At 32.9% G+C, this 13,180-nt stretch overlaps 1 protein-coding gene across 1 annotated transcript; it reads right to left on the bottom strand.

The window, feature by feature from the left end:
- Positions 1-10,423: 10,423 nt before the first annotated feature.
- On the bottom strand, positions 10,424-12,854 carry LOC132743518 (putative nuclease HARBI1). Its single transcript, XM_060732049.1, has 4 exons — positions 12,638-12,854; positions 12,130-12,263; positions 11,655-11,793; positions 10,424-10,866 (listed from the first exon to the last, which is right to left on the bottom strand). Exons 1-4 carry the CDS (start codon positions 12,753-12,755, stop codon positions 10,424-10,426), a joined length of 834 nt encoding a protein of 277 aa, XP_060588032.1. The 5' UTR covers positions 12,756-12,854.
- Positions 12,855-13,180: the final 326 nt, after the last annotated feature.

Here is a 13,180-nt window from a genome sequence, read left to right as displayed (position 1 = left end):
CCAAACATCCCATACTATCATGAAATATATAGTTTTATACACTTGTAAGGTACACTTCATTAAGTTACATTACAGTAGATCTACCTTAAATATACTTAGTCTAATATCAACAGATCAACAGATCAGTCTATAGGGATAGACCATTCATTTTATCTCATGAAAATAAATCATGTACACATAAAATACATCTTTAAATGTATTACATCATATTGTACCTGCATCTAGTGACCACTTAACCAGTTATTTATAAAATAATATGCAATGTATCATTTCCTTTAAAACATTCATGTATTTACAAAATATATAACCAATTACATATAAACATAATATAACATACCGATTGTGGATCAAACTCCTTCTATATCACACCTGTCTCACACCTGTCTCACAGTAACTGTCTCACCGTGCTGTTAATTATGCTGTAAACTGTAAATTACAAACATCAGTGCAATACAAATAGAAACAGTGATTTCTAGAAATAATTGTAAGACAAGAAAGTATGCTGCCATCTTGAATTCTAACAATCAAGAATAATACAAATTTATCAAAATAACTTTTATCAAATCCACAACTGTATTTAATTACTATAAGTCTTCATTTAGTTGGCATACATTGTGTAAGAACTTTTAAGAACAAAGATATAAAACATACCAATACCAAATTCCTCAAACCTTAATATTTAAATAATAATTTCTAAGTCAGAAAAACATATATTCATGTCACTATGACCATCAACTTCTGATTACACAAAGAATGACCTCAAGTGACCCTAACTTTAGGAGGGAAACGTTATGGTTGAGCAAATAGCAAATGTGGTCAAGGGGTCATAATCACACAATTTAAGATTAAAATCAAACAAGACCGTCAGAGTTACCTTTCTTGAAAAATAGCAAAAACCTTAAAAATAGCACTTGGTTACAGGTCTACGAAAATAAGATTTATATTTGATATAATGTATTTAAAACGTATTTTTGATATTAATAATTGATTTGTATGAATGAAATAATAAATTTCAGAACCAAAAAAAAAATCAAAATGTGAAGTTTGAGCCCAAAATACCATTGTATGAAAATGGCTCAAATTGCCGTGTAAAGCGAAAATAAGATCGGGTCTACGAAAATAAGATTTATTTTTGATATAATGTATTAAAACGTATTTTTTGGTGTTATCAAATGATTTGTATGAATGAAATAATAAAGATTTAAAATGTTTTGTAATGAATATTAGACGTCTGTGCGGCAAATATGGTAAATCACAGATTTATATGTAATATAAATCCGTGGGTAAATATTCCAAATTTAGTATAGAAAGAACGCATGAACATATAACAAAAATTGCGTCTACGAAAATATAGTCTATATAAGATTTACATGGTTCATAACTTATATTAAAAATAGTATTAACTTTAATTTTTATGATTTTGCAAATAAATTTTAAGAATTAAATGTTCTCTTATAAGATAAGAAATGTTTGTGGTGAAAAAGTATCAAAATAAAAGAAAGAACAAGTGCAAAAATAACCTGAAACAACGACTACGAAAATAAGATCTAAATCTATATAAGAATATGTACCGTACGAAAAAAAATTCTAAACAGTACTCTACGAAAATAAGATCTGTAAGAAATCAAAAGCTGTATGAAAATAATGTTAATACGAAATAAGGTTACGAAAATAAGATCTGTTAGTAAATGAGGACTGTAAAACCAATTAAAACCTGTATGAATTGATATTTATTTGAAAATAAAACCTGTATGGAAATACGTATATGTACGAAATTAAGATCCTATTGAAAATAAATCTATACGAAAATAAGATCTGTATGAAAATAATGTCTGTATTCGACTAAGATTTTACAAATGTAAGATCTGTGAAATGAAAATAATATCCTTACAAAAAGTAAAATACATATGAAAATAAGATAGACCCTCTACGTAAAAAAATATTACCTGTATGAAAATACTATATGTACGAAAATAAGATCCTATAGAAAATGTGATCTATACGAAAAAAATAATATCTGTAAGAAAATAATACCACGAATATGAGATCAATACGAAACTTGAAACTTTTTATTTAATTAAACGCCTGTTTTTATTTAACAATATTCAACGGCGTTGTACAGTACATATAAATAATAAGAATAAAATTGTGAATGCATAAGAATATGTGGATCAACATCAAATGAAATAAAAGCTTTTACATACAATTCCAATTAACATATTTTTAAAAAAAATTAGAGACCATAAAATTATAAAACTGATTGATATACATGTAGCATGAGATAAGATTATTTACATACATGTAACTTGATTACAAATAGATTAAAAAGAATAAAACATTCATTGATATTGCACATTCATCACACTGTCAGTCATCAGTTATAAGTTACTCATGTTTATATCATTTCAGATTTTAAAATAGTGATTCAAACTTTCTGAAAAAATGTGTTTTAAGATTTCTCTTAAATACATCAATATTTTTACCTTTCTGACCAATTTCAAGCATATTTGGATCAAAACTGTAGCCTCTCAGTCTAGAGTGTTAACACGTTTTATTTCCATATTTGGGTTGTGTGACCTAATTTTTGACCCTAGGTGACCCTTGTTCGAACCACGGATTTATATTACATAAATCTGCGTTCGAACATGTCAGACCTAGAAATCACCAAACAATCTTTCTGACCAATTTCAAATGTTTAATGAATCTAAATAATAAACAGTAAGCCTACCCTCTAACAAGTTTTTTTGTTTGTTTGTTGTTATTTTTTAAATGTAGTGCCACTTATATTCTTAATATATTCATTAAATCATAAATTATGTAGAGATTCCAGTATTACTAATGTTATCACGAAGTCATTATTGGTCTCTATAGGGTATCATAAATGCTCTACTCCCTCCTGACATTAATTCCCTACCAGACTAATTGTTGTAGCTTTAATATCACCAAATACATGTAACATAAAATGAGAAAGGTTAAATTGTTATATACAATTTTCCGAGTTAACAATATTTTATCAAATTTATCAGTTTTCGACAAATTTATGTATGTATGTATTCTAGGTTAAATGAGGGTCCATCAACCCTTTCAGGCACTGAGAGTACGGACCACGGACATGTCACCATTCATGTCCTTAAGTGTTATTATCAACCAAAAGGTGACCTATAAATTTTGAATTCAGTAATGCACTGAATGATACTAAATACGTATGCAAGTCGATTTTTGTGATGATACAATTTTGATGCACGGGAGGTTAATGAGACCATTATATGCATCATGGAGAAAAATGAAAGACGAGCTTGACTGATGGATAAGATTATGTAACTCGGACTGAACCTGACAAATATTTTCCGTATGCAGATCTAAGGGGGACATAATTCTGAAAATAGTCTTGCTAGAGTATTTTACCTTCTCAAAAATGTTGAGTGATAATAAGAAACATATATATGAAGTTTGAAGTAGATACATTAAGAAATAAAGTAGTAATTTAAAAAAGACAACATTTTTTTCATATAAATTCTAAGTTCAAGGGAGGTAATTCTGATAATTTTTGTGCTAGAGTTGTAAATCTTGTCACATATGATGTGGTTGACGACCAGAAACTTATATTTAAAGTTTGAAGTAAACACCTTAAGAAATAAAGAATTTATAGTGAAAAAGCTTAAAAAATTTAAACCAGAAACCTTGAAATTCAGTCTATTTGTTGCCATAGCAACCAGAATTTTCAACGTAAAAAGAAAAAGATGTGCATAATCTCCAGACTGCCATCTACCCATATTTTAAGTTTCATAAAAATATTTTCAGTACTTTTTGAGTTATCACTGGATCCAGTTTATGTGTTAAATTTGCCATATTTTCAGTCTATTAGTTGCCTTAGCAACCAAAATTTTCAACATAGGAAGAAACGAAAAAGACCTGCATAATCTCCATACTGACATCTATCCATATATCGAGTTGTATTAAAACATTTTCAGTACTTTTTGCGTTATCGCGGGATCCAGTTTTGTGGACGGACGGACTGACGGACTGACAGACAGACAGACGGACGGACAGACGGACGGAGGGTAAACCTAAATTTCCCTCCGGTTAAACCGGTAGGGGACTAACAATAACAACACCTCTAGCTATAACTGAATATATACAGACATGCACTTGTATCATAAAAAAACTATATCATATTGTTTCGTATTAGCTCTAATTTAGTTGTGTTCAACCTTTACTCATTGTCATGTATTGATGTTTATAAATAGTATCTCATATCACATGATTAACTAACCCCCTCACACCCCGAATTTATAATTATAATGACCAATCACAAATTGATATGCTCATGAATCTTTGTTAAGGGCTTGTCTCGAATAAATCGTCAGTTCTGAGCTGACCAACGTATGCTACTTATTGTTCTTCTCTTCATTAAACATGGTGTCAGAACTGGGCGCGTTCAACTAATGTTATTCAGACTAACGAAGATTAGGACTACAGTACATCTACAATTATATATTGTTTCGATACAGCGGTAACAATGTTTCGGTTACAACCGCCAGAACACCTCAACTTCAGTCACCCAGCTGAATGGCCTGATTGGAAAGAGAGATTTTCTCGCTTCAGGATGGCGACGAAGCTAAACAAGGATGATGATGAGGTGCAGATCAGTGTCCTCATATATTCGATGGGGAAAGAAGCAGAGCACATATTGAAAACGTTCGAATTTGTGGAGGGAGATGAGAAAAAATACAATGTTGTACTTCAGAAATTTGAGGACTATTTTATTCCGAAACGAAATGTAATACACGAACGGGCGAAATTTCATTTAAGATCGCAACAACCGGGCGAAACTGTTGAAAGTATTTTGTTCGCAGCCTGTATGAAATTGCAGAACATTTGTGACTTTTAAACAAAAAAAGTAAGAAAAATTTCGGGAACAGGGCTTTCGTGATTGGGGAATTATCGATAAAGAAACTGTCGGAAAAAAATTGGCAGTTTAAAAAGGCGGACTTAAAAATCCCCCTCGAAAATGGCATTGAAATCTCGAGGCAGAATGAGGCTAGTTAAAAATTTCAAATAAAAGGATTCAAACGTCTTTCGAAAATGGGTTTGACGCCGAGTGAAAATTTTTTAGAGATAATTACCTCGTTGTGACCAATTGTAAAATCTTACAACCAAACGCAAGGGGAAATTAATTGCTTTGCCAAAAGGGGAAAAAATGCGGAACTGTTGTTATAATCTTTTTGCTGTGGTTGCAGGGAGATGTTTTAAAACTTAGGACCTGAGGCAAAGTTAACGAGTTTGTAAGAAAGGTGAGCCATTATTTTAGGAATCTGGTGACAAATTGTTAAGGGATAATTTTATATCACCTTGGACTATTAAACTTGAATAAATTAACGGTAAGACGCTTAAAAAAATAGAACTCTGGAGCGATACCTCCCGTTTAATTCCAGTAGTGGACACTTATTTTCCGCTTAAAAAACTGAAATAGAGATTTTGAGATTTGAAAAACCATCACTTGGTTCCCCTATTAGGACCAGGTTGTGTAAAAGACTGGATTTGTTATTGGAATGTTTTTAATGCTGAACTACAATAAAGGGGGAAAAGATACACATTTTATTCATTGTCCATTCAATGGAGCAACTTGGTAAGCAATTTTCTCAGTCTTTCAGTTGGCCTGAACAAATGAATCTAATTGACACAAAGTAGATTGTTTGTTGAAATTGATCAAGGGGTTATTTGGGCCTTTTTTGGATTACTCAAGTTGACCCAGGTTAAAAATTTTAACTCTTAAAGAGGACTGTAACCCCATACAGTTTAACAACAGCCGCGCGTAAAGAATTCCATTTCCACTGCTTTCCCGAAAGTTGAATCCGAAGCTTGCTAAGATTAGACAAGAAGGTTTATTTTTGAAAAAGTGATTAACACACCCCAACGGATTGGTGTGCAACCCATGGTAACCAGTTGGCTAAAGAAAAAACGGTGTTGAAATTCTAATATGTTTGATTTTGAAAAAATTTTAAATGATGCAGTGAAACGGTTGAACATTATTTATGCTCCCCAATCTTGATGATATTTCACCTGAATTTAAAGGATCTTACAATGTTTTCCAAGTTAGATTGCTTCTAGTGGGTTTTATTCAAGATTTCCATTGAAAACAGTGAAAGTGCGAAACTTACAAATTTCATTACGGCCTTTATGGGTCGTTTACTGTTTCAAACGGATTTCCCATTTCGGTATCAACATCAGCACCCTGAAAATTTTTCAAGGGGACATTAATGTTCGAATTTTAAGTATGACCTTAAAGGGGTAAGGGTTCATTGTTGGAAATTACGTGCTTGTGATGGGCAAGGATCAGAAAGCAGCATGAATGAGAACTTGAAAACAGTTGTTCTTTCATAGAATACATAATCCGGGACTTAAATTTTATATTGATCGCAGTAAGTGTGAATTTTTCGCAAAGGATCATATTTGAATATTTCGGGACATTTAAATTATTTCAAATGAATGGTATTAAAAGCCAAACTCAGCCAGAGTGATGCTATCAGAAATTATGGGGCCCCACCGGGAACAAACATCACTGAAACTCCGTCCGAGTAATTTGGTAATGGTGTTGAATTATCTAGGTAGATTTTATTCCCGAATCTCGCCAATATTATTTTAAACCGTTTGACGGATTTACTGAAAGGATCAAAACTCTGGGTATGGGATTCATTTCAAGAAAGTCGTGCGTTTAAAACCACTGAAAAGGGATATAATTATTTGAAGTTCCCACTTAACATTCTATGATGCGACAAAAACCCATAGTTGTCTCAAGTGCAGATTCGAGCAATTACGGTTTTAGGGGGCTTTATTTTTTGGACCGATAATGGTTTGCTTTAAACCCTGTTGCATACTTTCGCGTAAACTTACAGATGCCCGAACTGAAATTTTACGCACAAATTTTGGAAAGGAAAATGTCTAGCCTCGGTTAAATATGCTTGTTGAAAAGTTTTTCACGTTATCTAGTTTAGGTTTGGGGACTCGTTTCAGATTACTTTCCGATTAAATCCAACCATTAGTTTTCCTCTTATAAAACAACTTCAATATTTTTAAGATAAAACACTTCTTTAAGAATGTCAGCGTATTGCTAAATTTAAGGCCCTTCGTGGTTATAGCTTTTAATTAGCAAGAGTATTGTACCTGGGAAAAAATTTTAGTGTTCCTATACACTGTCTAGAAGTCCTGTCGGCTGGGGACAAATGTTGACAAAATTTAATGACAATGAAAGAGGAAGTTGAGAAGCTTATACATTAATCGCAGTAAAGACAAACTTAGAACCAATTGGAGATTCGCGCTTGGAACAAGATTCGCACAGCTTTGGAAATATCCAATTTATTACAAGAGGCTAATAAATTAAATTACTCGTTACGGTTTGCCCCGAGTAAAGTTAATTCCCTTTACAATACGAACTTCAATGATATATTTCCGCATCGCTCTTCCGTAGTGAATTTATCTATTGCGGGAGCAAGGGGACTTGTTAAACTTTATCGAGGACAGAATTGTTGTTGTTTCCAAAACAAAATTAGGATCTGATGTCTTTAAATAGCATTCATTTAAGGTCATTTGGGACTCAAAAAGGCCGGGTGCTAGAGCTCAGTCAAACTGTTTGGTGGCCAGGTATCTCGAAAAGATATTCAAGAGAAACTTCAATTCTTGGGTGAATTCTGTCCAAGTTAATAGACCTACCAGTGTAAAGAGGGCCTTTTGAAAAGTTACACCTTTACCAGATTAGACCTTGGCAGAAAATTTAGCAGCAGATTTTGTGCGAACTAGATCGAAAAACATTATTCTTCGTAGTGACTTGACTTTTTACTCTTTGGTTCAAATTTAAAAATTTCTTAATTTTTGGGAAAACTTAACAAGGGGGAAAAATTTTAAAAAAGGCAAAATGAAAAAAAAATTTTTTTCGCTGTGGGGAAAATTTCCCGGGAAAACTTGAAAACCCATAACGGTACTTTAATTCACATCGGCTGAATTTAAATTTATTTGCCCAAGAAGTAAGTTTTAGGGCGACATTTTCTAATTTTCCCCAAATTTTCCCCCAGTCTTGTTTAGGGGTGAAAGTTTCTTTTTAAAAACGCGAAAAAGGGTATTTTCGGGGGCCCAAGAGGGGGAAAGGTTTGCAGCATTAATGGCCCATCGTTTTAACCCAAATGAGGCAACGGGGGCTTAGCCAGCTTTAAATGATTTATGGGGGGGAAAATTTTGTAAAACTATTACCTACCTTTTTATTTAACATTAACAAACCCAAAAATTTGGAAAAGGAACGAAATTTATTTCGCGTTTTTCCCCGGGGTGGGAAATATAAGGGAAAGTTATTTGGGCCAATTACAAAACCCAACGCAATTGGGACCAGGCCCAACTGAAATTTAATTTTTAATTCCCGGCGAATTTAAAGTCAGGGGTCAAGAATGATACTGATAAATCATTTGGGCATTCTTCTAAAGGAAATTTATTAAAAAACAGACGTAATTTGGGAGGAAACAATTTTATTGTTGGGAAAATTTCCCAGAGGTTTCTTAACCCAAGAAATTTAAAAATTTAAATTAACACCAAAGGGGGATAATCCCCTTACAAAACTGTTCAGGGAAAATGTTTTATGAAAAGAATTATTTAATAAGCTTTCCCAACTAGTTCCCCGTTCCAAAAAATATTACGGTTGAGCCAGAGTTAGTTACCAATGACGATAAACTTCCGGTTGTGACGAGGAGTGGTCGTATTGTGAAGCCAAAGACTTATGATGACCTTGTAACTTAAGTTTAATTGAATTAAATGGTGTTCTATATATAGCTTTCATAATACGAGCTAAAGACTGATACAGACATTTGATATTTGATTTGAATTTGATAAGTGTTTTAACAGACATTTAATTGTTCAATATAATGACATTATGCTAGTTCGAAAGATTTTAAGGTATTAAACAAATGTTTAGTGCTAAAGACATTTTGACAACTTTGTATAATCTGTTTTGAAATTTTATCTAAAAATATTGATTTATCAACATTGTGAAATTTCAACTTAAAGGGGGAAGATGTTTCGTATTAGCTCTAATTTAGTTGTGTTCAACCTTTACTCATTGTCATGTATTGATGTTTATAAATAGTATCTCATATCACATGATTAACTAACCCCCTCACACCCGAATGTATAATTATAATGACCAATCACAAATTGATATGCTCGTGAATCTTTGTTAAGGGCTTGTCTCGAATAAATCGTCAGTTCTGAGCTGACCAACGTATGCTACACATTGTTCTTCTCTTCATTAAACACATATAAAAGTAACAACATTTTATTAGTATGTACAGATGGGCGCGCATGAGTATGGGCTGTACTGCAAAATAAAACTTTTGTGACATACCAGTATGGAGCAATTCAGCCTTTACCCTCACAACACAAATTAATATGAGCCATGTCAAGACAAAACCTACATTATGGGTTTGCGACCAGCATGGATCCAGACCAGCCTGCGCATCCGCGCAGTCTGATCAGGATCCATGCTGTTCGCTATCGGTTTCTCTAATTGTTATAGAGTTTGTAAGCGTACAGCATGGATCCTGATCAGACTGCGCAGATGCGCAGGCTGGTCTGGATCCATGGTGGTCGCAAACGCACTATGTTGGTTTTGTCGTGACGCGGCTCATATGTTCTGAGCAGCATTAGCGTGAAAAATTTACCAAACGCATTTTTCGATCGTAACTTTTGTAAAACATCAGCTTTCGTTAATGATCCGCACAGGTCATTATTATTGGGATAATGTGGTTAACCTATCTACTAATTGATTGATTGATTGATTGATTGATTGATTGATTGATTGATTGATTGATTGATTGATTGATTGATAAACATTGAATGATCTATTAACTACTTTATTGATGAGTTGATATTATTTTGCTCTGTTTGTTGGTTGGTTGTTTAACTTACTGACTGTCTGACTGACTAATTAATTAATTAATTGATTGAATGAATGAGTGAATGAATGAATGAAGGAATGAATGAATGAATAAATAAATAAATAAATAGATAAATAAATAAATGAATGAATGAATGAATGAATGAATTGAGGTATCGTATATTTGATTGATTGATTGATTGATTTTTGGCTGCTGTGGTTGTTTGATGTTTCAGTTGATGATTTATCGATTGTTAATTCAAATTGATTGATTGATTGATTGATTGATCGATCGATCGATTGCTCATTCAGTCATTTGATTTTTTTCATTCTGTCACCGAAACCCGGAGCAGTTCGAAAACTAGCAATATACAATTTAAAATTTTAAGTTAGAATTATTCAAAACATATGGTTAATATACTGTAATGTATTCTATGACCTTTACTTTTTAACGTCTGCTCCCAGTTGACATCATCTTTTAAATATTACATATGATACTTATTTCTTCTAGCAACAATGGGAAGTTTTAGTTTCTTTTAGCAAATGTAAATGGCGACAACACCTTAATCCATGCGTAACGGATGTGCAGATTGGTTGCACAGACAAGAACAGATCAGCTGGGCTATTTCTATAAACTCTGGCATCATGTACTGAACCAGGCCATCCTGTGTAAGTGTCTAATAGCTTTAAATTACTGTCACACACAACCTGGAGTTGAATACTGGAGAACCCTTTACGGTTAATGAATGATGCTCTATGCTCAGAAGTAGGAGCTGGGACTGGAATGTGGGTTCCATCAATTGCACCGACTACTCCCGGCATTCCACATCTCTTGTGGAATCCCTCAGCTATTGCGTCCATTTCTGTGCGATTCTCTGGGAATTTGATGTAATCAGTCTTTAATGATGAGATAGCTTTGCATGTTGATATAACAGTCAGATGAAGTGTTCCTGGAAGAAAGAAAAAAATATAAACCTCACTAGATATACTACAGGTTTGATATACCTTGTTTGGTATAACACATTTATTAGATTCTGATTATATAATATATTAGATTACATACATGAATGTACATAATCTTAAAACAATGAAATAAAAGAAGCTCCTTGCAAGTCAAGTACATTTATCTCTTAGAAAAAATCAACATTTTATTTATTCCTTTTCTACTGAGTATTTAATACTATATTATCTAACTAATAATACTCTAAAAAAAATGCTAAAATTTGTATTTTTTTAACAAATCCCTTAATGTTTGAATTGGAAATCCCTCATATATTCATTGTGCATGGGATGATAAAATTGTTTAGTATCTAACGTTATTTGTCATCTAATGGAAACCCTGTATTTCTTCAAAAAAATGTGTGATAATTTTACAATAGTACAAAAGTCGATACTATCTCAAATTCTATTCATAGTCGACTTCTGTTTTTCATAGTGCTTCATAGAAATGTGTTTGTTAAAATAGTCATTTGCACAAATTTGCACATGCGCTTTCATGTGCCGCTTTTGAATATTAATTAAGTAAAAATGACGTCAAAAGGTTACTCTGCATGAATTTTGTATTTTAGTATTCATCCATAGCCATTCTACAGAAATAAGAAACTACTGCTCCCGTCAAAGTTTCTAATTTCTGTAGAACAGCGCGGATGGACACTAGCAATAACATATACGTAGGAAATAAATATGAACATTGAAAGCATTAAAATATTTCTTATTGTTTATTTCTAGAAAAGCTTACCTTTACTGATCCCGAAACGGTCAGCCACACTTCTGTAACATTCTAGATTGCCAAGCATCCACAACGTAGCTAACATTTTTGTTTCCAATTTCATTGTTCTTTCCCTTCTCATGTATGGTGCAACATCTGTACATAATTGCTGAAGCATAAATGTAAGCCTATATAAATTTGAGAGATAAGGCAACCCATCATACTATACTGTTATTCATACTTCACTTATTGACAAGCCATTCAAGTAATTTGAAGAAAAGAATGTGTTTTAACTTGTAGAAGTCCTTGTTGGTATTGCATCCAATGTTCCATATAAAATAAATCATCAACTGAAGTTTGTCTTTCAATATTTTGACACAAGTTTGACATGCCACAGTTAACAGTAGGAAACTTAATAAGTATGAAATGTTTTAATCAACAAATAAAAAATTTCTGACATTGAAACAATTTCTAATTAATGTGACTAAAATAAAAAAAAGCTTACCTCAAATGTTGACCTTTTCATGCGGAAATGGGACTTGAACTCTATGTCTGAATAATGGTTCACCACATCCGGAACATATCCTTCAACTCTCACTGGATCTCGGATCATGTCTCTGACTAGACTCAGTGCAGCACCTACATTAATAATTTTAAGAGTTGAACGTGGTTTCATAATCAGCATTAATTTTTATTACTTTCACCCAAGATGCAAACAATATATTGAAACTTGAAGAACAAAAAAAAAGCATTCACAGGGGATCAGAAGATACCAATTCTCACTGATATACTTTCATAATGAAAATATATATGTTTAAGTTTATGCACCAATTCATAAAGTAATCAAAAAAATTAATATGTTTATGTTGTATTTGTATTTTTATTGAGGGCCGAGTTGACCTGTGCCGAGTTGGTATAGGACCGAGTTGACACTTCACCCGCTGATTTAGGAAGAACATTAGTAAATTATCGAATAGCCAACAAGATTTAAGACAAGTTTTTTTAAAACTTACTTGAACCAACATGAATGGAATCAGAAGCAACTGAAATATTGCTCTGAATACGCTCCATTAATGTGTCCTCAGCGATTTCTTCCACTAATATTGACAATAATGCTGTATGCTCCGCCATCTTGAATTCTGTTTTAAACGTGAGCGGCAAACGGGTCGTTCGATTAGCTAGTTACATACGTGCGCTGTGATTGGCTTACGTAAATCCTAACTGAACGCATTGCTGAACAAATCCGACCAGATCAGATCAGAACAGGAAAGAAAAAAACAGATCAGAACAGAATAAATATCCATTTTTAAACTTGATAAAAGACTACCCAGCAATGCTTCAGACAAAGTTTGGTGATCATCCATCCATTTGTTCTGTAGAAATAGACATTTAAAGGTATTTCTATTTTTAGCTTAAGCGGCTTCTAAACAGGGCCAATCAAATTCATAGGAGCAAACGTGATAAGAAACTACCCAAGAATGCTACAGACAAAGTTTGGTGATCATCCATCAATAAATTCTCTAGAAATAGACATTAAACGGTATTTCTTTTTTAAG

The sequence above is a fragment of the Ruditapes philippinarum genome, unplaced genomic scaffold (genome assembly GCF_026571515.1).
Source record: "Ruditapes philippinarum isolate M1 unplaced genomic scaffold, ASM2657151v2 ctg4704_1_1_1_1, whole genome shotgun sequence".
Classification (NCBI taxonomy): Eukaryota; Metazoa; Mollusca; class Bivalvia; order Venerida; family Veneridae; genus Ruditapes; species Ruditapes philippinarum.
This window is presented reverse-complemented; position numbering and strand designations above follow the sequence as displayed.

Bases quoted from the DNA above. Each gene is read 5' to 3' on its own strand.
- LOC132743518 (XM_060732049.1), bottom strand. From the start codon at position 12,755: ATGGCGGAGCATACAGCATTATTGTCAATATTAGTGGAAGAAATCGCT. The intron at 12,264-12,637 runs GTAAGTTTTAAA...TTATTAATGTAG, and splicing joins TTCCATTCATGTTGGTTCAA to GTGCTGCACTGAGTCTAGTC. The intron at 11,794-12,129 runs GTAAGCTTTTTT...TTTATGCTTCAG, and splicing joins TGAAAAGGTCAACATTTGAG to CAATTATGTACAGATGTTGC.